The 25819-nt window shown below is 44.6% G+C and overlaps 4 protein-coding genes and 1 long non-coding RNA gene across 5 annotated transcripts; 3 read left to right on the plus strand and 2 right to left on the minus strand.

Annotated features, from left to right (window-relative positions):
• The first annotated feature begins 822 nt into the window (after positions 1 to 822).
• Positions 823 to 4767, plus strand: COX6A1 (cytochrome c oxidase subunit 6A1). The gene is made up of 3 exons (XM_079957325.1): positions 823 to 1018; positions 2983 to 3122; positions 4507 to 4767. Exons 1-3 carry the CDS (start codon positions 892 to 894, stop codon positions 4591 to 4593), a joined length of 354 nt encoding a protein of 117 aa, XP_079813451.1. The 5' UTR covers positions 823 to 891; the 3' UTR covers positions 4594 to 4767.
• On the plus strand, positions 2416 to 2823 carry LOC307205139. The gene is made up of 2 exons (XR_013833905.1): positions 2416 to 2549; positions 2584 to 2823. It is a non-coding gene; the product is annotated as an uncharacterized lncRNA (long non-coding RNA).
• Positions 4768 to 5807: 1040 nt separating the features above from the next.
• TRIAP1 (TP53 regulated inhibitor of apoptosis 1) lies at positions 5808 to 10723 on the minus strand (the record flags this gene model as incomplete). The annotated part of the gene is made up of 2 exons (XM_079957336.1): positions 5808 to 7231; positions 10568 to 10723. The coding sequence occupies 2 exons, from the start codon at positions 10721 to 10723 to the stop codon at positions 7148 to 7150; spliced, it is 240 nt and encodes a 79-aa protein (XP_079813462.1). The 3' UTR covers positions 5808 to 7147.
• Positions 10700 to 15974, plus strand: GATC (glutamyl-tRNA amidotransferase subunit C). The gene is made up of 6 exons (XM_079957314.1): positions 10700 to 10950; positions 12182 to 12351; positions 12730 to 12833; positions 13578 to 14849; positions 15429 to 15478; positions 15856 to 15974. Exons 1-4 carry the CDS (start codon positions 10843 to 10845, stop codon positions 13637 to 13639), a joined length of 444 nt encoding a protein of 147 aa, XP_079813440.1. The 5' UTR covers positions 10700 to 10842; the 3' UTR covers positions 13640 to 14849; positions 15429 to 15478; positions 15856 to 15974.
• A 1656-nt stretch (positions 15975 to 17630) lies between these two features.
• Positions 17631 to 25232, minus strand: SRSF9 (serine and arginine rich splicing factor 9). The gene is made up of 4 exons (XM_079957198.1): positions 24644 to 25232; positions 21007 to 21176; positions 19286 to 19458; positions 17631 to 18158 (listed from the first exon to the last, which is right to left on the minus strand). The coding sequence occupies exons 1-4, from the start codon at positions 24898 to 24900 to the stop codon at positions 18015 to 18017; spliced, it is 744 nt and encodes a 247-aa protein (XP_079813324.1). The 5' UTR covers positions 24901 to 25232; the 3' UTR covers positions 17631 to 18014.
• Positions 25233 to 25819: the final 587 nt, after the last annotated feature.

Consider the following 25819-nt stretch of genomic DNA (forward strand, 5'->3'; position numbering starts at 1 on the left):
AGTTAGTCTCCTTGGACTTCCCTCCACTCCTTTGGTAAGTATCAAATAAATTATATAGTCGCGTACTTTTTAACTCTTTTACATAGGCCTTTCCCGCTGTTAGAGTTATTTCAACCCCGCCAGTGTCACCTGAGATTTAGATTCCATATACATTAAGTATTTCTTCCATTTATCATGAAATTTCTGTTCGTCTTGGTCCCTTAATCTTCCTGATCTTGGTCTCTAAGGTGCTACTGGACAATTTTTTTACTTATCTCATTTGGTAATTTGGTTTTCCATTTAGTAATATTTCCATTTGGTAATTAAGCTGTATGGATAATTCTGAACAGAACTAATTGCAAATTGTTCGCCTGATCCTCAGGAACATCAGTGTGCCACCCAAAAATCCCCCATTCAAAAGTACCTCTGCGGCTGAAGCAAGGCCACCAGGTCAGATCTGTCTAGCTCCCAATGGCAATCTGAAGCCTGCTTTTGCCCAGTTTGCACTTTTAAAAGTTAAAATCTCCAAACCAAACAACCAAACTCTTTCCTCCCCACACACATCAGATAACAACTGAGTCAGAAACAACAGGCAGCAAACACAACCCTAAACAATCTATTAAATTAAATGGGGAAGTCAAGCGGATTTAGGATGGCAGCCTAAAATTCTAGATTCCTTCATTGATGTAAACCAGCAGCTCCCATGTCTGCCCCAAGCAGCTCGGAAGTGAGTCCTATGCGCGTGAGTCTATACCTTACAAGTCTATGTTGGGGGCACGCCCTCTGCGGTGCGTCTCCCATCGCTCCCCCTGGTGCTGACGTCATTAGCAAGCGCCCGCTCTCCGTCTCCTTACATCCGCTTCCGGCACCGAGAGAGCGACCGAAGCCTTCCAGTCGAGAAGCGGCGGCGACATGGCGACAGCGGCAGCGGTCGTGCTTGGAAAGGCCTCCCGGCAGCTGGTGGCTCCAACTCCGCGGGCCGGGCTGAAGCGGCTCCTCTCGGCGGCAGCGGCGTCGGGCCACGGCGAGGCCGGGTCCAGTAAGTGGGGCCTGTGACCGGGTGACCTTGCGGGGAAGAGGGCGGTCCTGCCGGCGCCGCCAAGGAGCAGAGCGGGGCGGGGTTGTGGGGTGGACAGGCCGCCTCTGGGCACCGAACAAAGGAAGCTGCCTAATGCCGAGCCATGTCTCTGGTCCATTTGGTTTGGTACTGTCTACACGTAATGGAAGCAGCTCTTCTGGGTTCCAGGCTGGGAATCTATTCCCAACCTTATGCAGAGAGCTGGTTACAGGTAGGTAGCCGTGTTGGTGGAGACTCTTGAGAGTCCCATGGACTGCAAGAAGATCAAACCTATCCATTCTGAAGGAAATCAGCCCTGAGTGCTCACTGGAAGGACAGATCCTGAAGCTGAGGCTCCAATACTTTGGCCACCTCATGAGAAGAGAAGACTCCCTGGAAAAGACCCTGATGCTGGGAAAGATGGAGGGCACAAGGAGAAGGGGACAACAGAGGATGAGATGGTTGGATAGTGTTCTCAAAGCTACCAGCATGAGTTTGACCAAACTGCAGGAGGCAGTGGAAGACAGGAGTGCCTGGCGTGCTCTGGTCCATGGGGTCACGAAGAGTCAGACACGACTAAACAACAACAAAGCCGTGTTGGTCTGCCGTAGTTGAAACAAAAAAATAATAATTTTTAAAAATCCTTCCAGTAGCACCTTAGAGATCAGCTAAATTAGTTATTCCTTCCAGTAGCACCTTAGAGACCAACTAAGTTAGTTATTGGTATGAGCTTTCGAAAGCTCATACCAATAACTAACTTAGTTGGTCTCTAAGGTGCTACTGGAAGGATTTATTTATTTATTTTATTTTATTTTGTTTCAACTTATGCAGAGATGTCATTGAGGATGGAACCTGGAGCTTTCTGCATGCAAAGCAAGTGCTTGACCACTGAGTGACAGCGCTTCCTCAAAAGGATCATAGGAAGCTGCCTTATACCAAGTTGGGCCATTGGTCCATCTAGCCAAGCATTGCCTACACGGACTGGCAGCATCTCTCCAGGGTTTCAAGAAGGAAGTATTTCCCAGCCATATCTGGAGATAGGATTCAATCCTTATCTGGGATGGAACCTAGGACCTTTTCTATGTAAAGCTGTTGCCCTGCCACTGGCCTACGTTCTTTCTGGTGGCCACTAAATAGGGCCTCCATGGTCAGAAGCAGTCTACCAGTTGCTTAGTGCCGGCAATGGAGAAGGACTGCTCTTGTGATTTGCTGCTCCCTGTAGGAGGCAGGGGAGAGCTGAGTTGGCAGAGTTAATGGGCTGCAGGAATCAAGAGCATTGGCTGGCTTCACGGTTTTTCCCATAAATGTGATTTTTGCATAGTGGACACACACACTGATTTGCGATATTTTGCCAGGTCAGAAATTATGAAACTGATATCACAATATGGACTTCAAACCAGTTTTGGATTATATATTGATATATCGCTCAGTCCTAGCTGCTAGATCAGACCAAAGGCCCACCCTGCCCAGGAACATCTGGAGGGCACAAGGTTGAGGAGCCTGGTTTAGGCAAGTCAGTGAAGGATAGGGCTATTAATGACTACCAGCTCTGGTTGCTATTCCCCAGTATTGGAGGCAATATAGCTCTGAATAATGATTGCTGGGGGTGAGCATTGTACTCTGGTCCTGCTTTTGGGTTACTTTGAGAACACAATGCCTGTGGTCTAATTCAGTTAGGTTCTTCTTACATTCATACTCTAAAAAGAGCACAACTTAAGCTGAGGTTCTTTTATTTTTCCTTACTCCCCACCCCTGCCAACCGTAAGTGCCTGCAAACTGTTCTGAAACACACTGCTTCAGTTATTGGCCAGTTGAGAGGAGGGATCCCACTATAAAGAAGCTGATATTCAGGGATTAATTGTATCAGTCCTATGCTTTTTTTTCCCCTTTGCAAAAAAACAGGGCAACCAATCAGTTTCTGCTTGTGTGTGAATTCTTTCCTTTAGCTCGCACGTGGAAGATCCTGTCCTTCGTTGTTGCTTTGCCTGGAGTTGCTGTGTGTATGCTGAACTGCTACCTGAAGGCTCAGCAGGAACATGAAAGGCCAGAGTTCATTCCTTATGCCCATCTGCGCCTCCGGACCAAGGTATTGGACTCAAACCTGTCCACAAGCAAGTCTTGTTCTTTATTTATTTGGACCACTTAACAAGGAGATGGCACCAAACTGGATGATGATGCCTTAAGAGCTTTCCAAATCAGTGCAGTTTGGAAAGGTTCTGCATGCAAAGCTGCATCCCATGGTATCTAAACATGCTATTCCCCCACCTCTGGATCCGTCATGCCAGATAGGTTGATGATGAGATCTCAAGAGGTATCCAAATGCATAAAGAACATGCAGACTGAAAAGCCACTTTCCAAAATTATATAGTAGGGAAAGGTAGTAAATGTTAGTGCAAAAGCTGTATTTCATTAAAAAAAGGTAGCTGAAAAAACAGTAGTGTTAAAGATCAACTTAAAAAGCGAAGACACATCTGTGTCCCCCCCCAAAAAAAAAAACCCCCTGCATTGTTTGATTATGTCTGCTAGGTCTTCTTGCACCCAGCTCTGGCCAGTTGATCTTGGGGTGCCCAATGAAAAATGAAGTGGATCCCATCAGCCTGAGATGTGCCCAGCCCTTCACACTGCCCTTCACCCCATAGCCAGTGCCATCTTAGTCCCACTTTATTTTATTTTGTTATCTATTTTTTTATTTTGCACAAAAATATTTTTAACCTGCATTTGAAATATATGTGCGTTTTGTTTTTTTCTAAATGTCCCAATAGCTACTAAAATGGCCCTGTTGGATCATTGCCTGTGGCCCACCCACGTGACTTTGTCCCAGCCACTGGTCTGAACGAAATAGGGTGGGATGTACATACCTAAAGATATAAAGAGCTCTAATTTCCATCATGGCTGCTTTAGTTGAGATTCCTACATTGCAGGAGGTTGGGCTAGAAAAATGACCCTGAGACTCTTTCAGCTCCATGATTCTATGAATCTACAATTCTATACAGTTGTCATTTTAAGCGTTTAGTTTAACTCAGTCATCCCCAACCTGATGCCCTCCAGACTGTCTAATGACCACGGCTAAGAGGAATCTTCTAGGAGTGGCTCCCAAGCTCTGGGATAGGTTACCATGTTCAGTGTGGCCAATTCAGGGAGTGGTGTTGACTGAAAGAACCGTTCTCATTTATAATTTAGTGTCAGCTCTGTCTTTTGTCTCCTGGTTTTGCTGGTAGTTTGTATTTAATTATAATCTGCTTTGAGTCACCAGTAACTCTGAAACTACTGTTTTCAAGTTGTCCCTGCTCTGTAGCAGTGACTTCTGATTTAGCCTGCTGTTTGGTGCTAATTTGTGCTTTTCAAGCATCATTTTCAAAATAATTGCTTTTTAAAATAATCTACCGTGCCTTTTTCATTTATAAGCTGTTATAAGTCGTTGAATTCCTGCTCTGTAGCTTGCTAAAAACTTCAATCTCTTCTTTCTATAGCCCTTCCCATGGGGTGATGGAAACCATACTTTCTTCCACAACCCCCATGTTAACGCTCTGCCAACTGGCTATGAAGATGACCATTAAGCAACTGCATCATGCCAGCCATGTGGACCATTTAAGGTAGCTGGACCAAGACCCACGTTGGGACCAGCAATGCTCTCCATTCCTTATACTATGAAATGATGAAGTTCTGACCTCTAGCAGAATGTATTGTTTGTTCCAGAGGTCACATTAAAAAGAAAAACACTTTCAACCAAATTTTTCTGTGATTTTCCTTAACTGTCCTGGGGAAGCTACAATTTTGGTTTAAGACAACCTAAACAGCAGTGTCTGTACAGGAAAGCACAGCGATTAAAGGTTCTTTGGGGAGGGAAAATGGGAACATGAACCATTGTATGGTTTCCTTATATCTTTTCATGTTTGAGCAGATTATGTTCTGAAATGAAGTGATAAATTTTCTCTGTAGTGTGCAAAGGGATGACAAAAGCAGAGAACAGCCTTCCCCAATCTGGTGCCATCGCAACTTTTGGTTACAGTGCTCAGCCGGTGCTAAACTAGTCAACCAGTGATTTTAAAACAAATGAATTTCTATCTTGCAGTAACAGCTTCATTTTTTTCAAAGACATCTGTTGCTTGCATTCTGATTCTTAACCACTGTATTTCTTATGCATTAGTTTAGATTAAAATTTTCATGGAAGTAAACCTTATTTTTTTTGCAACCCAAAACACATTCTTATCCAGCTTATATCTACATATATATTTGGCGTGTGTGGTGTTAGGGGAGGGCTAGTACCTCCGGTGAAGGAGCCCAGGGTTCTCCTAGATGGTGGGTTTATGCCCTAACCACAACTTCTGATACTGAGGAGGGCTAAATACTTAAAAGATTATTTAACAAATGAATTGGTAATTAGTGGAATTTTACATAGTGCTCTATATGTTGTTGTTGTTGTTGTTTAGTCGTTTAGTCGTGTCCGACTCTTCGTGACCCCATGGACCAGAGCACGCCAGGCACTTCTGTCTTCCACTGCCTCCCGCAGTTTGGTCAGAAGTGCTCTATATACATACCTATTAAGAAAGACCAGTAGCTCTGTTGCTGCTGCATTGACTGAGATGGAGATTTGTCTGAGGCCATTGAACTGAATGGATGGCAGAGGCAGGCAAGACTTGAGCTCTGGCATCCACAGCTGTTATCTTAGCTACTTCCTAGTTCAGGGAAGAGCACCAGTATTGTAAGCTGTCCACCTATGATACTCCGAAGCAGTGCTACACAAAGTAAATGACCACTACAATCTTACATATTTTTATTCTTGTTTAATTCTGTTATTGCACACAGCAGAATGCATACAGCTGATTCATTATATCAGAAGGCACTTTCTGTTGCAAGAACATTTCCAACACTGACAACAGGGCTGCAAGAAGTTGGTTGTAGAATTCTCTGTGGCGTTTTGCAGGTGACCCAACTATTGAATTCAGTCCTTTTAATATGAAACAAACTGCATTTTTCTTTTTAAAAATGCTGCTGGTTTAGGAAAAATTAAAATAAATGCAGATTTAATAGATGGGGTTGCCCCTAAAGTCCATTAACAATGTCCATGTGGTCAGGAGGGTGTCCACACTTATTAATGTTATACTGAAATCCTTTTGCTTAAGAAACTAGACTTGTCAAGGTTGTAAGAAATGCGTGTCAAGCCAACCTCTCACATAACGTAAAAAAGCTTCACATGCAGAGTTGTCCGTTTCCTAGTTTTGAGGAGTTTCGACCCAGCTGCCTCTGAACGAACACAAATGCATTTTAGCTACTATAGTAAGTTTGTATAACTCTAGATGCTTGTTGATATCAGCTACCAACTTGTTTCAATTCTAGATTTCCTCCTACAGGTTTATAAACCAGGCAACAAGTTAAAACAATGCTGGCTCATTTTAATAATCTGACTTTGGCCGAGTGAAATGGAGACCCACCTTTTACACATCCATCTTATGCTGTAGACAAATTTCAAGTTTTTGAGGTCAATCCCAACAACACTGTGCTGAAGTTGAAACCTTTCCTCCCTTTGGTAAATAGAAAGCATTGTACCCCTGAAACTTCTACATCTGGCCTGGGCTTCTTGGAATAGCTGAACGAACAGACACAGAACGAGGCCAACTTCCTCAGAGGCACAGTATTTCTCCAGCAGTATTTCATCCTTTAACATTAGGTTAACTTACAGCCCAAGTGGAATTCTCTGCTACCACTAGAAGTGGAATTGACAAACAGAAAGTAAAATCCCAACAGAACACATTGATTAATGTATGAGATTGACCTTGACATTCATTTTAACAGTTGCAGTTAAGGTTTACATAAATAAAAACAACTGGATGATCGAAAACCAGGCATGAATTTCTCCCCAACTCCTTTGTTAGAAATACATTCAGTTGTAAATCGGAAGAATCCCACTGTGCACATGATAAAACCCACAATACGTCAGTAGATATGAAGCTTGCTACTAGATTAATGAGGCAGATGTTACTGCTCATGGGCCGAACAGTCCTTGAATTTCTCCATCCCCATGGACAACATAGCTAGAGTCCTTGGCCAGCAGCCAACTAGATTTAGCACGCCGGTGTGTGTTCAGAATATTTTTTTCTGTGACCATCATGGTCAAGAAGAGTTTTCAGACTTCTCTTTGCTGGGGCCCATGAATTCCAGTCCTTCAATGGGGATGTCTTTCTCCTTAATAGCTTTCTGGAAGAAACAAAAAGGCAAGCATATTTTAATATTTACAAATATGGTCTCAAAAAGTAACCAAATTATAAAAAAATACAAAGGGCGGAATTCAGCATTCTCTGCCCACTAGTGCAAGGGTGAGAATTAATGCTCCACAAGAGAGAAATTCAATGCAACAGCTGTGCTAGCCAAAACTTCTTGCATGGCAGATACATTACCAACCACCTAATTTTGCATTCTCACGTTCAACAATGATCCACTGCTGCAAAACATTTCACTGGTGAAACTAGTATACTTGTAAGTGACCTTAACTTAGAACTACATCTGATAAAGCCCCCAAATTCTGTATTATGCTTAGGACAGTGGTTTCCCTATTTGTACAGAGAGAATTGCAAAATTTGGGGGTAGAGGCAAAATTGTTCCCCATGTCTGAAGCTCCTTCCTAAAATTGTGTACACATTCCTAAAATGTCCCTGGATACATTCTGAAGGCACACACAGGTCTGGGTCTGATCAGTGCCTGGAGGAGAGAATGTCTAGCACCTAAATGTGCACCACCGTGGGAGACATGGAGGAAAAAAGTGGAATATAAAGACATTTGCAAACGTATTCCTCATGCCTGGCTATTGTCTATGCTGGATTGTAAGCTTCCAGAGGTCAGGGATCCATCCACAGAACATTAAGAGCAAAAATATGGTAATAGCACTGTATAAACAGCAAACAGCATTAAAGTGAGGACATATACTACAATTATAGCAATTGCTGTAATGGCTATAACTTCCTCGTTCCCTTGCAAGACCCCCCACACAAACACGTTATTGCGGGGATTACCTATTACATTATTGCTTGTGTAAAAGCAAAACACAAAATGGCACTCGGAGAAATAACAAAAGTTGTTCTCTACAGTTCAACCTCTTTCCCTGCCAAAAAACCATAAGCTGCCACCCCTGTCATAAACTATGCTACCCAGATTGTGTGGGCAGAGACTTGTGATTCTTACATTGCAGGGGTTGGAGTAGATGACCCTCGGGGCTCCTTCCAACTCTACAATTCTATGATTGTGACTTCCAGAGTTTTGTGTGATGTATGCATGTCGATCAGTTCTGCCTCCACCAACCAGTTGTTCACTTAGGGTCTGGAGGAGGGGGTAAGTGTACAATTATTGCAGCCTGAGCCTGTCACTAGAAGTTCCAGGGACTGATTTTGAGACCTGGTGAATATGTTGCCCTCTAAGGATCACAAAGCAGTGTACCCAACTTGCCTCCTCCCCCATTCCCCCACAATATTCCTGAGGGTGAGAGGTAGCAACTGGCCCAAGGTCTCTCAAGGAGCTTAATGACCAAATAGGGATTTTTGAACTTGGATCAACCCAGCCCTAGTCCAACTTAGACTGCGCTACTCTAGTGCTCTCCAGATGTTTTGGACTACAATTTTCATAAGCCCCATTCACTTTATTTAATTTTCTCTCTCTGCAACCCATGCAAAGTACCGTATTTTTCCGTGTATAAGATTAGGGTTTTTAACCAAAAGGTTAGGTGCGTCTTATACTTATACCGACCTGGCCACAGTGATCCATGCGACGGCCATCTCCAGGCTTGACTACTGTAATTTGCTCTACGCAGGGCTGCCCTTGAAGCTGTCCCAGAAACTCCAGCGGGTGCAGAATGTTGCAGTGAGGCTCCTCACGGGGTCTCTGCCATGAGAGCATATTCACCCAGTGCTTTTCAAGCTGCACTGGCTCCCGGTGGAGTACAGGATCAGATTTAAGGTGCTGCTTTTGACCTTTAAAGCCCTTCACGGCCTAGGACCCTCGTACCTACGGGACCGCCTCTCCCAATATGCTCCACGGAGAGCCTCAAGGTCCATAAATAGCAACACCCTAGTGGTCCCGGGCCCTAAGGAAGTTAGATTGGCTTCAACCAGAGCCAGGGCCTTTTCAACTCTGGCTCCGGTCTGGTGGAACGCTCTGCCTCATGAGACCAGGGCCCTGCAGGATCTGATTTCTTTCCGCAGGGCCTGTAAGACAGAGTTGTTCCACCTAGCCTTGGCTTGGAGCCAATTTGATTCCCTCCCTCCCTCCCTCCCTTTTTTCTTTTCCTTCTCCTCCTGCGATGAGGCTACATTTTAATATTCTAATGTTTCAATATTTTAATGTTGTATTTTTAATTCTGTTTTTAAGTTGTAATCATTTAACTTTTTTTTATTATTGCTTGTAAGCCGCTCTGAGCCCGGCCTTGGCTGGGGAGGGCGGGGTATAAATAAAAAAAAATTATTATTATTATTATTATTATTATTATTATTATACATGGGAGCATCTTATACACAGAAAAATATGGTCAGGTCTTGTCTGACTTCACTTAAAGGAAGACCTGCACGCCCTCCCCCACTGACCACCACCAAGCACACCCTGCCTGAGGTCCCCTAACAGAGACGAGAGCCACATCTTGCATTTAAAGAAGTATCATACCACTTTAAAGGACCATGACTTCCCCCAAAGAATCCTGGGAACTGTAGTTTGTCAAGGGTGCTGGGTTTTTTATTTTAAAATTTGCATTTCTACCCCACCTATTTCTCGAAGGAGCTCAAAGTGGTGCGCGGAATACTCCCCTTCCTCATTTGATCCACACAACAACCCTATGAGGTAGGTTAGGCTGAGAGGGAGTGACTGGCCTCAAGGTACATCCAATGACCTTCCTGACCCAGTGGGGATTTGAACCTTGTTCTCCCAGGTCCTGGTAGTCTGATTTGCTAACCGCTAAACCACACTGACTCTCAGATTTGTTAAGAGACCACCGAATTCCCTTTCCGGAGCTACAATTCCCGGAATGGCTTCACCATCACAGGGGACTCTGGGAATGGCAGCTGCATGAGGCAAGCGGAAGCATCTCCTAACAGCCCGCAGCACCCTGAAAATACTGAGGTTTCTAGAGTTCTGAGCTGTGACCATCAGAGTGTTGTTGTAGCTTTTAAGCAGTTATGTTCTGAGAGCTGGCTAGGCGTTATGTTCAAGAGTGCTGGACTCATAGCTGACAACTTCCCCCCGTTTTTAAGGGAAATTTCCCTCTTCCGAATAAGATTCCTCTCAAGAAAAGGGAAAAGTTGACAGCTATGGCTGGACTCGACTATCGACCTTACTTGGGTGACCCTGAGGAAGTCCCAACCTCGCAACCTCACCGAAAGGATTAAATGAGATTGGGGGGAGGCGACTATGTTCCAGCTCCTTCGAGGAACTAAAGCGAGACAGAAAGGCAAGAAATAGCGCTTTAAACGCGAGGCGCAGATGCAGCCGAAGCCTGAAGCTCAAGCCCCGCCGCCCCGACCTCTGCATGTGCTCAGAGGCATTTTTCCCCCTTGCCTGGACGCAGAGCTGGTAGCGCTTGAAGAGTTGGGCGCAGGGGTCTCCGCTGCCGTCGCCGCCCTCGCCCTTCAGGAACTTCTCGGCGAACCAGCGGTTGAAGCACTGGTCGTACTCCCGCTTCATCTCCGTACAGGCCTCGCCGACGCTGTTCATGGCGACCGCAGCACCGACCCTCCAAGCGCGAACCCGGAAGTAAGTGGACTTCCGCCTTTGGCGCACGGAAGCGGGGTTACGTGCCGACGCGCTTCCGGAGCGCCGGGCCGGAGGAAGGCATGTGGGCTCGGCGGCTCGCCCGTGTCTTCCGTGCGGGGTTTTGCTCTCGGGCTGGCGTTCCTGAAGGGGGTCTCCCCGCGCCGCCTAAGGAAGCAGGGGCTCCCCGGGTGAGTAAAAGGCCCGGCGGCGCCTAAGCAGAGCTTGTCCCCAGAAATACGAGGTGACAGGAGCGTGTGTAGAGGTCTTTTAAACAATAACAAAAACCAGCAGTCACTGGCGGGTTCTTGGACATCTAGCCTAAGGGCTTTCAAATTGTAGTGATGACAGTAATGCATTAATTGCATTTGTTGGCCACCTTTCCTCCAATGAGCTCAAGGTGATTTACAAGGTTCTCCCTATTTCATATAATTATCATGCAGCCATGGCTCAGTGACTATAGCAGCTGTATTGCATGCAGAAGGTCGCAGGTTCGACCACCAATGGTATCTCCAGGTAGGGCTGGGTGAGTCTCCTTGTCTGAACCCCTGGAGAGTCATTGCCTGTCAGTGTAAGCAATACTGTACTGAGCTAGATGGACCAAGGGTGTGTAAAGCCGCTTCCTATGTTCCACGTACACCAGAGGGTGGAATACCTCAGGCCCTGGGGCTGGTTGCAGGCATCTGGATCTACCAGGTCCACAAGATTCTGCCCGTGTCATGCCTCTCACAGGCTCTGCTCAAGCGCCTTTTCTGGATGGAATATGCCATTGAACTGTGATCATGCCTCTTCCTTACCTGGGTGGAGGATCAGATCAGAAGAATCAGCATCAAACATTAGCCATAGCAATAAAATAAAATGTACTGAAGGTAGAGATAAAAACTTAACTATACAAAATACATTTTGGAGGTTTACATCAATAATCAAATAATAGATCTTATTCTAATTGCCCCTGCCCCTTGCAGATTTTGCTGTCAGCAGAACCTGGGTGGAGGGTGTGTGTATATATCAAAACCTATGGCTTGTGCATGGTTGCAATATACCCTACTGTCCTTCCAGTAGAATCTATGTTCTCTGGTATTCACTGTTTATATAAGTTAAGTGCTGTCCTCTGTTCCAACTATTACTGAATTCAGGAAAGTTTGGCTTCTTTAAGTATTTCAGCTGTGTGGGTTTTTAACAAGTTTATGCAATCGACATTGGAGTTCCAAACATGTGTACGTACTTGGAAGCAACAGAAAGAGCAACAAGTATATAAAGCCAAGAGAAACTGCAATACAAATTTCCTTCTAAATGTTCTTTTTACAGGGAAAAAATGGATTTTCAGAAAGAAGCAGATGTGATTCTGTACAAGTTGCTTTATGTTATCATTTACTGAGGATCTCTTTGCAGGATCTAATTGCATTACTTTTCCTCTTCCAGAATAAAAAAGTAACTTTGGAATTGCTTGATCACCTGGAGCGGCTGGCACTTGTCGATTTCCGCAATCAGGAAGGTGTGGAGCGTTTGGAAAAAGCCATTGAATTTGCTGAAAAACTCCATGCAGTTAATACAGATGGAGTAGAGCCGATGGATTCAGTACTGGAAGACAGGTAAGTATCAGGATCACTTGCATATCAGCTGTTAAAATTTTCCCTATTGGTCCAGCAGGGAAAGTCTTGAATTCTTCTGAAATTGGTACAGGATATTCCTGGGCTGTTTTTGTAAGAGTCTGTGAACACTTATTACTCATCATCATAACCAGAGAGTAAATAAACATCAGAGAAAGCATGTGTAGAAGATAGCCCATAAGGCTTGTTGCCACAAATCATGTTGATTGCTTTTGAAGTAAAGAATAACACACTTGAATCCTTGGGGGGGTCAGGTGGTGTAGCCTGATCCTTAGGTGACAAGCACTGTGGTAAGCTGCTTCAATTCTGTATTTATCCCAACTACCTCCACAATGTTGAATAATTATTTGTTCTCCTCAGGTATCTGTACCTCAGGGAAGATGAAGTCACAGAAGGCAACTGTGCAGAGGAGCTACTGGAGAAAGCCAAGGAGACCATTGAAGACTATTTTGTAGCTCCACCAGGTATCAGATATGCAGTCAAGGCTTTGCTGTAGTTTTGACATTTCTAGACCTCTTCCAAGTTTAAGAGCATGTGTTAGACAGAGTTTATTAACAATCACCTCCTAACTAACTTCAGTTAAATAATGACAATCTCCAATTCAGCTAATGTACAAGACAGATTAAGAGCAAGTCTGTCTTTTAAGGTGGGGTCCTCCAAGCAACCCCGAATTATGCAAATAAACAGTTGAACTTGCACAGCTTTTGATGTTCTGCATAGTAATTTTGCTAGTCATTGATTTGGATAAGCATCTGTGCAGGGTAGTATAGTGTCCCCTAGCCACTGTGGAAAACCTACTCAGAAACCCTTCTACCTTTTGTAGATTTACAATGCCTTGCTTACATCCCACGCAGTTTTGCCAACACAAGGACTAGATTTTATAGCTGAGTCCCAAGGAAGCAGAACTCTGCCTGCAGTATCTTATTGCTCTGTCTCCACCACCATCCCAGGCATGCATACTGTACACACCTAATTGTGGAATTACCAAGAAACAGAGTTGCTCTGATAACCCCTAAAGAAGCATTAGTCAGTGCATTTTGCTTAACCATCAGTAACTGAGGCATACATGTTTTATACCACTGCTAGTTTTACTATGTATTAGATGGTACAAATGTTTACTCTGGGTGTAAGAGAGAATGGCTTACGCTGTCAAAGCAAACCTATACTAACAAGCACTTAATTCCAGCCAATTTTATTCTTTGTGTTAGGTAACATCCCTTTACCAGAGCTTGAAGACAGAAGGAGTTTCCTGTGGAAAGAAGAGTCCTAGGCTCTACATCAGATGCCACAATAGACTTCTTCAGCAGCCAGCAACTACTCCATGAAGCTGCATCCAGGATAAACCTTCACCACATCCCTTGTGCAACTTGACCTTTCTCTCTGAAATGACTGCTGTTTCTGTACGCTTAGGCCTAAGTTATTATTGACTCTGGCATTTTTAAATTGTGTATACAATCCAACAATGAGGGCAACAATCCAACCCAGAGTTAAGTGTCCTTAAACCTGCTTATTTCAATTGGCTTCAGATGTACCCAACACCATTTTTAGTTATGGCCAAAAGATTTTCGCAACCATAACCCTTTCGCCTGTTCAAAAACAAACACCCAAAACCAAACTTTCTACTTCTGAAGGGGAAATGGTTTTAGAAAAATGACCGAGAAACAAGATAGCAGAATGTAGATTTCTGTATATTGAAAGGAGAGTGATCACGGCAAGGACCGATGTGTCACTGTCCAGTGTTCTGTGTCTGGATAAGCAGACTGACATATTTGGGGAGCAGAATCTCAAGGCTATCCAGCTGTCAAAGGTGCCCAAGGATGGAGTGGCTGTCTGTGATGTGCAGAATGATACGAGATGAAAGAGGGGAGACACAGACTTCTGGCATTTTCTTCCTATCCAGCCCAAGAGAGATTCTGGGCTAGCCCACACCTCTCAAAACATGGGAGAAGTATAGGTGTGATGTTTAATGTTACCATAGATTCAGGGAACAAGTTGTATCAAGTGTTTCACAGATAGGTATAAAGGAAACACTATTTTAAAAAACCACACACATAAAAACTTGTGAGAAGTAGACAACAGGCAACAGTAGACAATAGGATCTCTGTTTTCCTGGGAAACATATGGCAGACCTTTGGAACAAGCATGTTTCTCAGTGGTATTTGCAATACTATTCTAACAGAATGTTGCTGTAGAGTTAATTCATGAGATGGGCTCATGGTTGGGTACTTACAAAACCTATGAGAGCAGACTAGTAATATTTGGCTCAGAAGGGGAATCAAAAGGCATTGAAGCACATTATCCTCAACTATGCAGGATTTGTCATTTTCATATTGGCATATGGATTTCTGCTTCAGAAAAGGAAACTAGTTGAGATGTATGTAATAAATAATTTGCTGATCTGAAGTGCATTTCCTCATCTATTTGACCTGTTTATGTATAACATATGCAGTCTGACCTTTTATTTATATAGAAATCCCATGGTCACCGGTAAAGGTAAAGGGACCCCTGACCATTTGGTCCAGTTGTGAGCGACTCTGGGGTTGCGGCGCTCATCTCACTTTATTGGCCGAGGGAGCCGGCGTACAGGCTGCAGTTGTTGCATACATAAATAACCTTATCTCATTTGAGATTCAGGTAGGTAGCCGTGTTGGTCTGACACAGTCAAAATAAATAAAAAAAATGTCCAGCAGCACCTTAGGTAAAGGGACCCCTGACCATTAAGACCAGTTGTGGGCGACTCTGGGGTTGCAGTGCTCATCTCGCTTTACTGGCCGAGGGAGCCAGCGTACAGCTTCCGAGTCATGTGGCCAGCATGACTTAGCTGCTTCTGGCGAACCAGAGCAATGCATGGAAATGCCGTTTACCTTCCCACCGGAGCGGTACCTATTTATCTACTTGCACTTTGACATGCTTTCGAACTGCTAGGTGAGCAGGAGCTGGGACCGAGCAACGGGAGCTCACCCCGTCGTGGGGATTCGAACCACCAACCTTCTGATCGGCAAGTCCTAGGCTCTGTGGTTTAACCCACAGCCCCACCCACGTCCCATAGACACCGGTAGCACAACTCTATTGTATGCATGGATTGGATTGCAGCCTTAACATGATAAAGGTAAAGGTAAAGGTACCCCTGCCCGTACGGGCCAGTCTTGACAGACTCTGGGGTTGTGCGCCCATCTTACTTAAGAGGCCAGGGGCCAGCGCTGTCCGGAGACACTTCCGGGTCACGTGGCCAGCATGACAAAGCTGCATCTGGTGAGCCAGAGCCACACACGGAAACGCCGTTTACCTTCCCGCTGGTAAGCGGTCCCTATTTATCTACTTGCACCCGGAGGTGCTTTCGAACTGTTAGGTTGGCAGGCGCTGGGACCGAGCAGCGGGAGCGCACCCCGCCGCAGGGATTCGAACCGCCGACCTTTCAATCGGCAAGTCCTAGGCGCTGAGGCTTTAACCCACAGCGCCACCTGTGTCCCTCTTAACATGATACAGCACAGTTAATAGTTTAACTTAGCTCCAAAGCTAAGGTTATGCCTTCTTTACAGCTGTTACAAGGCTTAACAAATATTATCCAGGCCAGCACTTAAATAAACTATCACATAATCGGAAAATGCTTTCTCTGTGGTTGCAGGCAAGACAGAAAAGTGAGCCTCTAAGCATGCAATAGTGTCTTTGCCAGGAAGCCCTCTAGTCAAGTCTTTGGCCAGAGAAGGAACCTATCCCATTAGTTGTGCTCTAGTGCTGTGCTTCCTATTCCAGCAGTCCCTTCACTAATTCTGCTGCCTCGCCTGTTATCTTTCTTTGACGTTGCCTCATAATAATTTTATTCTTTATATCCTGCCATCTGGTTTCCCCTGCCACTCTTGGCGGCTTGCAACACATATAAAAACATAGTAAAACATCATACATTAAAAACTTGCCAATACAGAGCTGCCTTTAGAAGTCTTCTAAAAGCTGTGTTGTTCTTTATCTCAACATCTGATGGGAGGGTGTTCCACAGGGAGGCCTCACTGCTGAGAAGGCCCTCTACCCAATTCCCTGTAACTTCGCTTCTCAGTGAGGGAACTGCCAGAAGGTCCTTGGAGCTGGACGATAGGGCTCCTTCAGGTATATGGAGCCAAGGCTGTTTAGGGCTTTGTAGGTCAGCACCTTGTGCTCAGAAACGTACTGGGGGTCATGAAGTTACAGGGGCCTCTAGAAAAGGCCCTTAAAACAACTGGGACTTCATAACCAATTTATGTCATGTGTATTTGGCATGTGAAATACTACAAGGTCTGTTCTTCCAGTTGTGGACAGTCACTGCTATTCCATCATCCATACTGGACCTTGACTGAATGCACCTGTGCTGTATTTTTCTGCTCCACCCATCTCCCCAAATTTTCTTCTCTGGCAGGTGCACAAGTACTTCTGTAGCTTTTTTTGTGGGGGGAGGAAGAGAAAACCCAGGAAGTGCACGAGAGCAAATGTTACCAGCTTTAGTTATGTTTTACAAAGGGCAAAACAGAAGATTGTGGGTTTTTCATAGGGACAATTGTAGTTTTTAAATTTTAATTAATACTCTGGTGTTTTGCAAGAGTGATATTTACTTGACATGTAACAGAGTAGTATAAGAGGTGTTCTGCTATAGAGTTCTATTGGTTTTATTTAAAAGTCCAATGTCTGCAATTGCAATTTGGGTCTCCAAGATAGTTCCACATGTGTCCTCTGCTGAAATGGTTTCAGACACGCTTACTGCATGTGGCAGTCAGTGGAAATAGGCAGGCTCATGTCATTTTTGCTGCCAGAAATGAAACAGCTAGGCTACGTTCAGGCGAGGAGCAAAAGGAAGTAGGGGTGTGGCAATCAGGAACATTCACTAGAACATCACAGATGTGACAAACTCCCCCCACATGCTGCAAGCAAGTTTCCACTCCAGTGGTCACTGTGGATGATTAATGGGTTATTTTCACTTATCGGTTTTTATCTGGATTGTTTTTGAACATGCATGGGCTGGCATTTTTATGAAAACAACGTGTAGATGCTGCAAAAAAAATTGTGTAAGCAACACCAATTCTACAATGCACTCCCACATCTGAAAGCACTCAAGAGTTATTATATCTGAGCAACTTTTAAATTATATTACTGTAGTGTAAATATTCTGTTGATTTTTCCCCCACAACAATACCCAGCTTGACCAGTAGACTTTGATAAACCCAGGAACAGAAAGGAATTTAAAAGCTGTATTTTACACCAGCTTCCCACCTGCACAAAAGACAGTCACCCACTGATGAGTTACAGAAACATTTAAGTATATTTCAAAACAACACAACAGGCTGAGCCATACAGGTTGCTCCACTGCTTTACAGCACCTTCCTGCAGACAACCATTAACGTATACTAGTTCTCAAGCTCATATCCCTTCGTTCAGAAGAAGAAACAAAAACAATGTACATTTTCCAAACAAAAGAAGTTCAAGTGGCAATGTTTTATAGTATTTCATTACCAACACTTCCCTAGTAAAAACTGTAAGTCATAAAAAAAGATTTTATTGAATAAGAAAGGGGGGGAAACAAGGCTTCCTACGAAAGACTATATCCATCCATTTTGGAATGTAAACTCTGAGCAGAAATGAAGAGCTCAGTTCACATTTTTAGAAGTCCCTGTTGGGTGCAATCAGTATGGCCTGAAGGGAGAAGAGTAGCGTGGCGATCCCCTGCTTTGGTATGGAGAATCGCGACTCCTTGAACCAGAACGGGAGCGCGAGTAGCCATAGCTGATGCTTCTTTCAGGACAAACTCTGATATAGGATGTTTCACCCTGGAATTTAAAACAGAGAAAACCCAAACATTGGCATAACATCCTGTGGTCAACGTTATGAATGAATGAATGCCAAAAATGAAGATCAGGAACCAATGCACAAGTGGCTCGAGGCTGGAGATAGCTTTTTTCCCATATATACGCAAGTAGGAGTCCATCTACTGCTGCTGCATTGGGCCAGCTCTGATGTGGCCCTTGAGGGTCTACAGACGAAGGGCATGTGTTACATAACAGCTAGTACGGTGCAGGTATTAGTAAGGCAAACACAGCCATGTTTTGTCCTCATCTAACTAAGAGAAGGGCGAAGATGTCGATAGTTTCCAACTTTTAACTGCCAGAGGGAAATAGATGTAATCTAGTGGAGTCCTTCAGCATAGTTGGGAGATGCCTTGGTGAACTGTCTCACCAGCTCATCTTAATTTAATTGTATCTCAGCAGCTCAGGTTCTGAAGGGAAATCCCACAGCAAGCAGCCTCCAGCTGTGACAGAGGGGGTGGTTGCAGCAGATGGAAGAAGGTGGTTGCAAGAGAGGTAGCAATGCCCCAAGACTGGGAAAAAAAACTGGTTTATGGCAGAGACATCATGAGACCACCATAGGAAGAGGTTCCATGCATAGGTGGGAATGACTGCTATTGTAACCACTATGGTTACTCATCAGCATCTCTGGGGAGAAGCGCTGCAGTTTGTGGATGCAAGCTCTGGCTGCCAAGGCAAAGGTGAGCTAAGCTTATTCAACAGCCAACCACTAGCAATCTCTGTTCAACTTGGTCTGTTAAAGGGAGAATAGCAAAGCAAGTCAACTCGACTTACCTAGAAGAAGACAGAGGCAAGTAAATCCATATGCTTATTTTTTTTCCATGTAACTTAGGAATGAACCCCAGAGAACCTGGCCTTGGCTGTCAGGGCTCACACCACGCCATCATGGGGCAGGTTTCACAAGGCCTTGACCACTCTTTTAAGATGGATTCCTAACATGCTACAAGGATTACTATTAGCCACCAATTCCGAGACTATTGCTAGACTGTGCCCCCGGAGCCTCTTGAGAACATCACAATAGGACACGTTAACGCATGTTCCTCCATGACTGGCACAACGCACATGCTCTTCACCCACAGGCAGGGACCCACCTCATGAGATCGGAATTTGGTGTCATCCAGTTTACGCAGTGCGTATTCCATGTCTTCCTTGCGGAGAAACTCAACCACCCCCATTCCATCTTTCTGTACATCTGCATAACATACATCACCAGCTTCACGCATATGATCCTTCAGGTCCTGCCAGCTGCCTGATGGAGGAAGCCCTGAGCAGTGAGAACACAAAACATAAGAGACTACGTAAAGAGATGGCACTTGCGGCTTAGGCTGGGCCGGAAAATGCTGCACACCCTGGAATGGTCCCTCCAGTGGGTCTGAGACTCCATCCACCACTTCCACAGACTTCCTGCTTATTAAGGATCCAAAGAACAGCAGTTAAGTTCCATTCCTGGGTGGATGAGCCTTTCATTGTCAGCAAGGTGGTCCCCTAGGTAGGATTCAGAGTTCTGGGCATTGAAAGGAATCCTCCTCCTGTTGGTCCAAGGTAAACTTAACATCACCCCTAACTCTGCCTGGACAGCTTGTACTCCACATACGGCTTAAGTTACTCAGGATCAGATTCCCATCCAAGAATGATAGTCCCCTTCTAACAGTATGAGTTTGGATTCCAATTTGTGTCCTTGGGCAGCGAAGCAAGGATACCTGTGTTTAACTATCAGCATGATCATTAAGTAAAGGCAAAGGTAAGTGGCTCCCCTGTTCCACATCGCATTCTGGAGACACTAGAACACTGCTGCTCCTAGCAGTTTTCAAGAACGCTTCACAATACTCTCTAGCAATGCATGTCCTCCCATTCATGCCAAACGTCAAAGAGATTCCTCCAGATATCCTCCCTGCCCTCCCAGGCTTCTGTGGTTCTGGGGTTCAACACTTTTGTTTTCAGGTCCTGATGCAAAGCTGAGGAGATTGCAATTCAGTAGTTTCCTCATAGGGAGCAATCACATTTTTAGCCAGGATGCCACAGTACCATGCAGAGAAGCACCAAGATAGGTCACTGTACTTTATTTAAGCAGTACATGGGAATAAACATGTTTTGTTTTTGTTTTTTTTAAATGAGTTTTGTTTTAAGTGGACCATTCCGTAAAACTGGTCAGGGAGTGCTGAGTTTTCTCCAGAGATTTGGTCGCCATGGCAAAACCTCCAAAATACATCCACTTCTCTCCAGTAAGAGGCATTTTCCACCTGTCTCTCCCAACTCACTAAACAAGACACCTACTTCAGATATGGCAAGGTTCCTCTGAGGGATCCACAAGGTTATTAACTGAGGGATCTAATTCAGGTTATTTTCTCTCATAATAAGCAGAAATACTGCATAGTAGCAGTAGCTCAGGCAGCTCTTTAATGCTCATTTTTTTGTCTCAGAGAATCATTTGCTTTTATGAGACCCAGTCCTCCTGGCCCTGCACACTACAAGGATCTTCTTCTTTCCCTTCACCCTCCCAGTTGCCCATTTCCAAGTCCATTGAGTTCATGCCTGCCTACAGGTGGAGACGAGATTTTATCTTTTGCTCACCATTCATTCACGAAGTTGAACTCCAAAAGCAAATTAAAGTAGGCTTCCTCCGTTATTTGAACCAGAAAGCTGTCTTCTCCTCTCGCAGCTCTGAAAAAACTCCTTCACAGGAACAGTTTTCTTATTAAAGAAGAAACCCTGTATTATGGAAGCAAGGTGCTCCTTCTCCCCAATATAACAAAACATGTGGCATGGCATCAGGATGGCTCCCAGCCAGTATGAAGTATGGAAGGCAACATACCTGAAACAAGGACTCGGAATTCAGAGCGCCGTGAAGGAGGGCCATTCCTCCCACGAGGGCCCCCACCAAAGCCTCCACCCCGTCCTCTGGAAGGTTTGGGAAACTCAACGCGTAGGCGACAGTGACCATAATCATAGCCATTCCTCCCATAAACTGCATCTTCTGCATCTCTGTGAACAAATAATATATGCATGAATTTAGCATTGCCCAGACAGCACAAGAAAGGTACGAAAACAAGAGAAGAGTCTTTTGGCACCTTACAGACTAACACATTTTGTTGCTCCTTAAGGTGCAAAGAGATACTTTGCTGTGTTTGTTGCAATAGATTAACCCTCTGGAAAATGAGTAGTCCTAGGAACTACTGTACTTTGAAACTTAAATATAGAAATATTTAAATATAGTAGGCTGTAAAAAGTGGAGAGGTTCCCAGTTTCTAAGCTGGAAGATGTTAGCACTTGACATTTATGAGTGATAAAGTTGTTTCTAGCTTTGGACAAAAGTCACAGGATGAAACATACTGACTGAACACAGTGTTCACCATCAGGATGCAAAATGTTGCAAACAATAAAAAGAATTCAGAACATTCATGCCTTACACTTACAACAACAGTTAGCATATCATAGCACCAGGGAGTTCCTATTTATTTTCCGAACACCAATTACTCTGTTGACTTGCTAGTCTCCCTGGAGTAAAATCAAGAAGGTGGCAATCAGGTTAAAAAACATTAGTGCCCAAGGCACCTTTGCTCCAGCTGTTTCAAAAAGCCATTGTCAGTTACGCAAAGAAGGCTACTTTCAAGAGATACAACAAAATGAAGAAGCTTCTCTGTATGCTTATGATCAACAAGAATTCCATCAGCAGACTACTTTCTACAGATCTATTAGCAATGTGCCAAACACTGCTTTGGGAACCCCTGCAGCCTGCTTCTTTATGCCAGCATATTTTTTGCAGTTAATCTTCTTCCCTGATGTAGTAACCCAAAAAAGCCCTTCACTACACCATTTAAGGGGTTGTGGTTGTGACTTTTGTGTAACTGGACTAATTTCTGATGCAGTCCAATCCTCTGTTCCTCATATTAAGGATTAATGGTCTGTTGTCAGTCATATATGCTGTGGTGTTGAGCTACGCATTGCATAAACTTCTATATCTGAAGAAAATGACTAAGTCATACTAACAACAATTTGCCAGAATCAGAACAGTACATATTTGTAAAGCAGATTTAATATATACATGATCAACAGTTCTGCAAAAATGAAGGAAACACCCCTTTCCATAGGATTTACTGATGTTTTAAAATATTATATATTGCATTTTGTTGTTATATTTAATGAGAACCACATTGTGAAGATTTTGATTCTTGAAAAGCAGCACAAAAATTAATGAATTAAAAATTAATTCATAAACATTCCAGGATTTGTCAAGAAAGGAAGGAAGGAAGGAAGGAAGGAAGGAAGGAAGGAAGGAGACTGGCAACCTACTAAAGATGCAGTGGTCTTTACATCTAGATCTCTGACTGTATAATATTAACAGCAGATGAGCCATTCCACAGTCCATTTTACTACTCCCCCCCCCCCGAATAATCATTTATGAATTGGGAAAAGGCACCATCTTATCCTCCATCTTGTTTCTGTGCATTTTTAAAATATAATGGATTTTTTTAAAATAAAAAAAAACACGTCACCTTGAATTAGGCAGGATTTGTATCATGAAAGGCAGAATATAAATAAACTGAACCCAAGGTGTGGTTTGAAGCAGAGGTGGGAAAACTGTCGCTCCTCCACTGCTGTTTGTTATTGGACAGTCCCAGTTGCAAGCCCCAGCAGGCAAGGATAGTGGGAGTTGTAGTCCAACAATATCTGGAGAGCCACAGTTCCCCACCCCTGAACTAGTGGCTGGTATTTTTGCAAAGAATATTGGTCTAGGTGCATCTGATCCACCTATGTTCGGGAAGGGTCATACCTCAGAGGCAGAACACCCGATTTGTACGCAGAGGATCCCTAGTTCAATCCTTGACATATCCAGTACTGTATGTCCTGTCTGAATCCCTGGAGAGCTGCTGCCAATCTATACAGGCCAGGGCTGAGAAACCTTTTTCACATCAAGAGCCACATACCCTGCTGAACAACTTTTCATGCGTCAGATGCAAAAGTAGACACGCAGCAAGTTACCTTCCAACAGTTGGCCATCTCTACACAAACTAGTCCAACAACATGTGGTTTGGTGAAGACTGTAGGCTGCATTGGATACAATGCAGGGTCTGCTCATTGCCTAGATGGGAGGCTGCCTGAGAAAACACTACCAGGTGTATAAGGTGCTATATAAATCCCAATAATAATAATAATAATAATGTATGCCACCTTGGCTTCCATTAAGGAAGCAAGGTGGGAAATAAACATAATACATTTCATATAGATTATTTTAGGATTGTAGGCAACTGAGTCCTACTTAGGGAAAGCCCATCAAAACTGATGGACCCAATGCTAATCACGCCTATCAATTTTAATGGATTGTATCCATTGTCAAACTCAATAGCAGACCCACTGAAACTGATGGACCCCATACAAGTTATGTCTGTTAATTTTAATGGGTCGCATCTTATCTTAGTGCTACCCAAGAATAGTAGACCCATTGAAATTAATGGACTGTAGGGCAGTCTTATTTTTGTAACTAAGTTGTTTTAAGCTGATTTTAATACTGTTTCAATTGCTGGAACCTTAGGGGGAAGGGTGGGTAATGACAATGTGATGGTATTTGAACGATTGGTATTAGTAATTGTGTTACAAATTGGTATTGTTATTATGAGGCTATTATTGGATTGTAATTGAAAACTAATAAAAATTATTATCATAAAAAAGATAATGTGACACTGTAAGGCAATGTTTATTTTTATTTGTGTAGCCGAAACCATTCCAAAACAAAACATCTATCAATTTCAGCAGATCATATCCAATGTCAATCCTACTCAACAGTACTCGAGACCTGCTGAAATTAACGCAATCTTGGGCTCATCCATTTTAACGGGTCTACTCTCTGGAGCATGGGCGAATGCTGGATAGCAACCCCCCTATATCATTAATATAAATAATAATAATCTGAAAACCGTCTGGGTGGGTGGATGCAGGTGGGTTTGATTCCCTCCCCCTCTTTCTTTTTCCTTTCTCCTCCTGTGAAGAGGCTGCATCCTAATGTTTTAATGTTGTATCTTAATCTTTTAAATTGTATTCTAATCAACTTGTTTTTATTATTGGTTGTTAGCCGCCCTGAGCCCGGTCTTGGCTGGGGAGGGCGGGGTATAAATAAAAAAAAATTATTATTATTATTATTATAGCAGAAAGCCAGCATGTGATGTGCCAAAAGGAACCAAATAAAAATAAATTTAAAAAAGGCGGGAAAGGAGGAGGAGGAGAAGGGGGTGAGGCGGGGCTTGCACCTCACCCTGCCAGCAAGATGGAGAGCCCCACATTCACAAAATGCCAAAAATTGGGGTTGGAGGGGCTCCTCTTCCTCCTCCCCCCACCCTCCAGGCATGCTTGGGACCCCCCCATTCCCAAATATGAGAGATTATTGGGGGGGGGTTCTCTACATCTCCCGCCTGAGGGAACCCGGGAACCCACCCGCCCGGCTCCCCGTCACCCACCGGGGGTCCTCGAAGCGGACGAAGGCGAAGGGGGCGAGCCCGCGCTTGCTCTTCAGCTCGATGTCGCGGATGCGGCCGTACTTGTAGAAAAGCTCCTCCAGGTCCTTCTCGCGCACGTCGGCCGGCAGGTTCCCCACGTAGATGCGGCCGTCGCCGCCGCCGCCGCCGCCGCTCCCGCCTCCCCGGCCGCCCCCTCCGGACATGCCGGCCCCGCCGCCTCCGTAGTCCATCATATCCCGGCCCCAGCCCCCAGACATCCTGCCGAGTCCCTCACAGGCCGCTGCAAACGCCTCCGGGGCCTCGAGCCAGCCAGCCAAGTCAGTCAGCCGATTCGGCCTCGGCCGCCGCCGCCCCCTCAGGCCTTCACACGCCGCGAGGAGCAACGTGACGGAGGACAAAAAATGAGGAGCGGGGAGGGAGGGGGGAAACCGCAGCTTCAAGGGGAAGAGGAGGAGAGAAGCGACGCGCCACCGAGAAGAGATGGGGAAGTGGGGTGGGGGGGAAGGAACGGCTCCTATGCAAACCCTCACTCCGAGGGAGGGAGGGGGGAGCACGAAAGAGCCACCGGATGCGCATGCGGCGGCGGCTGCAGTGTGCGCATGCTCAGGTTTCTGTGGGCCAAGGGTGCCTCCAGCGGGGCGGGCGGGGATATTTGAGCGGATGCGCGCAGTTCAATAGCTTGATGCCACTTGTCAGGGCTTCAGGCCCCAAAGGATCCTGGGAAGTGTAGTTTGTTAAAGGTGCTGGAAGCTGTTAAGAAATAATAACACCGATGCCAGACTAGCTGCAACTCTTGAGAGTTCCCTGGAAAGAGAAGGATTGGCCGTTAAACCTCTCTGAAATTGTAGCTTCGGGAAAGGGAATATAGGGAAACAGTGGTACCTCGGGTTACAGACACTTCAGGTTACGTACGCTTCAGGTTACAGACTCCGCTAACCCAGAAATAGTACCTCGGGTTGAGAACTTTGCTTCAGGATGAGAACAGAAATCGCGCGGCGGCAGCGGGAGGTCCCATTAGCTAAAGTGGTACCTCAGGTTAAGAACAGTTTCAGATTAAGAACGGACCTCCAGAACGAATTTAATAGTAACATTAATAATAATAATAATAATAATAATAATAATAATAATAATTTATTTATTTATTTATACCCCGGGCATCTCGCTGGGTTTCCCCAG

Source organism: Podarcis cretensis, assembly GCF_951804945.1.
Source record: "Podarcis cretensis genome assembly, chromosome: 16".
In the NCBI taxonomy this organism is placed as follows: domain Eukaryota; kingdom Metazoa; phylum Chordata; class Lepidosauria; order Squamata; family Lacertidae; genus Podarcis; species Podarcis cretensis.

What these genes read in the sequence shown, in the direction of transcription:
- COX6A1 (XM_079957325.1), top strand. Translation starts at nt 892, where the DNA reads ATGGCGACAGCGGCAGCGGTCGTGCTTGGAAAGGCCTCCCGGCAGCTG. An exon ending in CCACGGCGAGGCCGGGTCCA is followed by an intron (nt 1,019 to 2,982) that starts GTAAGTGGGGCC and finishes TCTTTCCTTTAG; the next exon opens with CTCGCACGTGGAAGATCCTG. An exon ending in ATCTGCGCCTCCGGACCAAG is followed by an intron (nt 3,123 to 4,506) that starts GTATTGGACTCA and finishes TTCTTTCTATAG; the next exon opens with CCCTTCCCATGGGGTGATGG.
- GATC (XM_079957314.1), top strand. Translation starts at nt 10,843, where the DNA reads ATGTGGGCTCGGCGGCTCGCCCGTGTCTTCCGTGCGGGGTTTTGCTCT. An exon ending in GATTCAGTACTGGAAGACAG is followed by an intron (nt 12,352 to 12,729) that starts GTAAGTATCAGG and finishes TGTTCTCCTCAG; the next exon opens with GTATCTGTACCTCAGGGAAG. An exon ending in CTATTTTGTAGCTCCACCAG is followed by an intron (nt 12,834 to 13,577) that starts GTATCAGATATG and finishes TCTTTGTGTTAG; the next exon opens with GTAACATCCCTTTACCAGAG.
- SRSF9 (XM_079957198.1), bottom strand. Translation starts at nt 24,900, where the DNA reads ATGTCTGGGGGCTGGGGCCGGGATATGATGGACTACGGAGGCGGCGGG. An exon ending in GTCCGCTTCGAGGACCCCCG is followed by an intron (nt 21,177 to 24,643) that starts GTGGGTGACGGG and finishes ATTTGTTCACAG; the next exon opens with AGATGCAGAAGATGCAGTTT. An exon ending in ATTCCGAGTCCTTGTTTCAG is followed by an intron (nt 19,459 to 21,006) that starts GTATGTTGCCTT and finishes CTCACTGCTCAG; the next exon opens with GGCTTCCTCCATCAGGCAGC.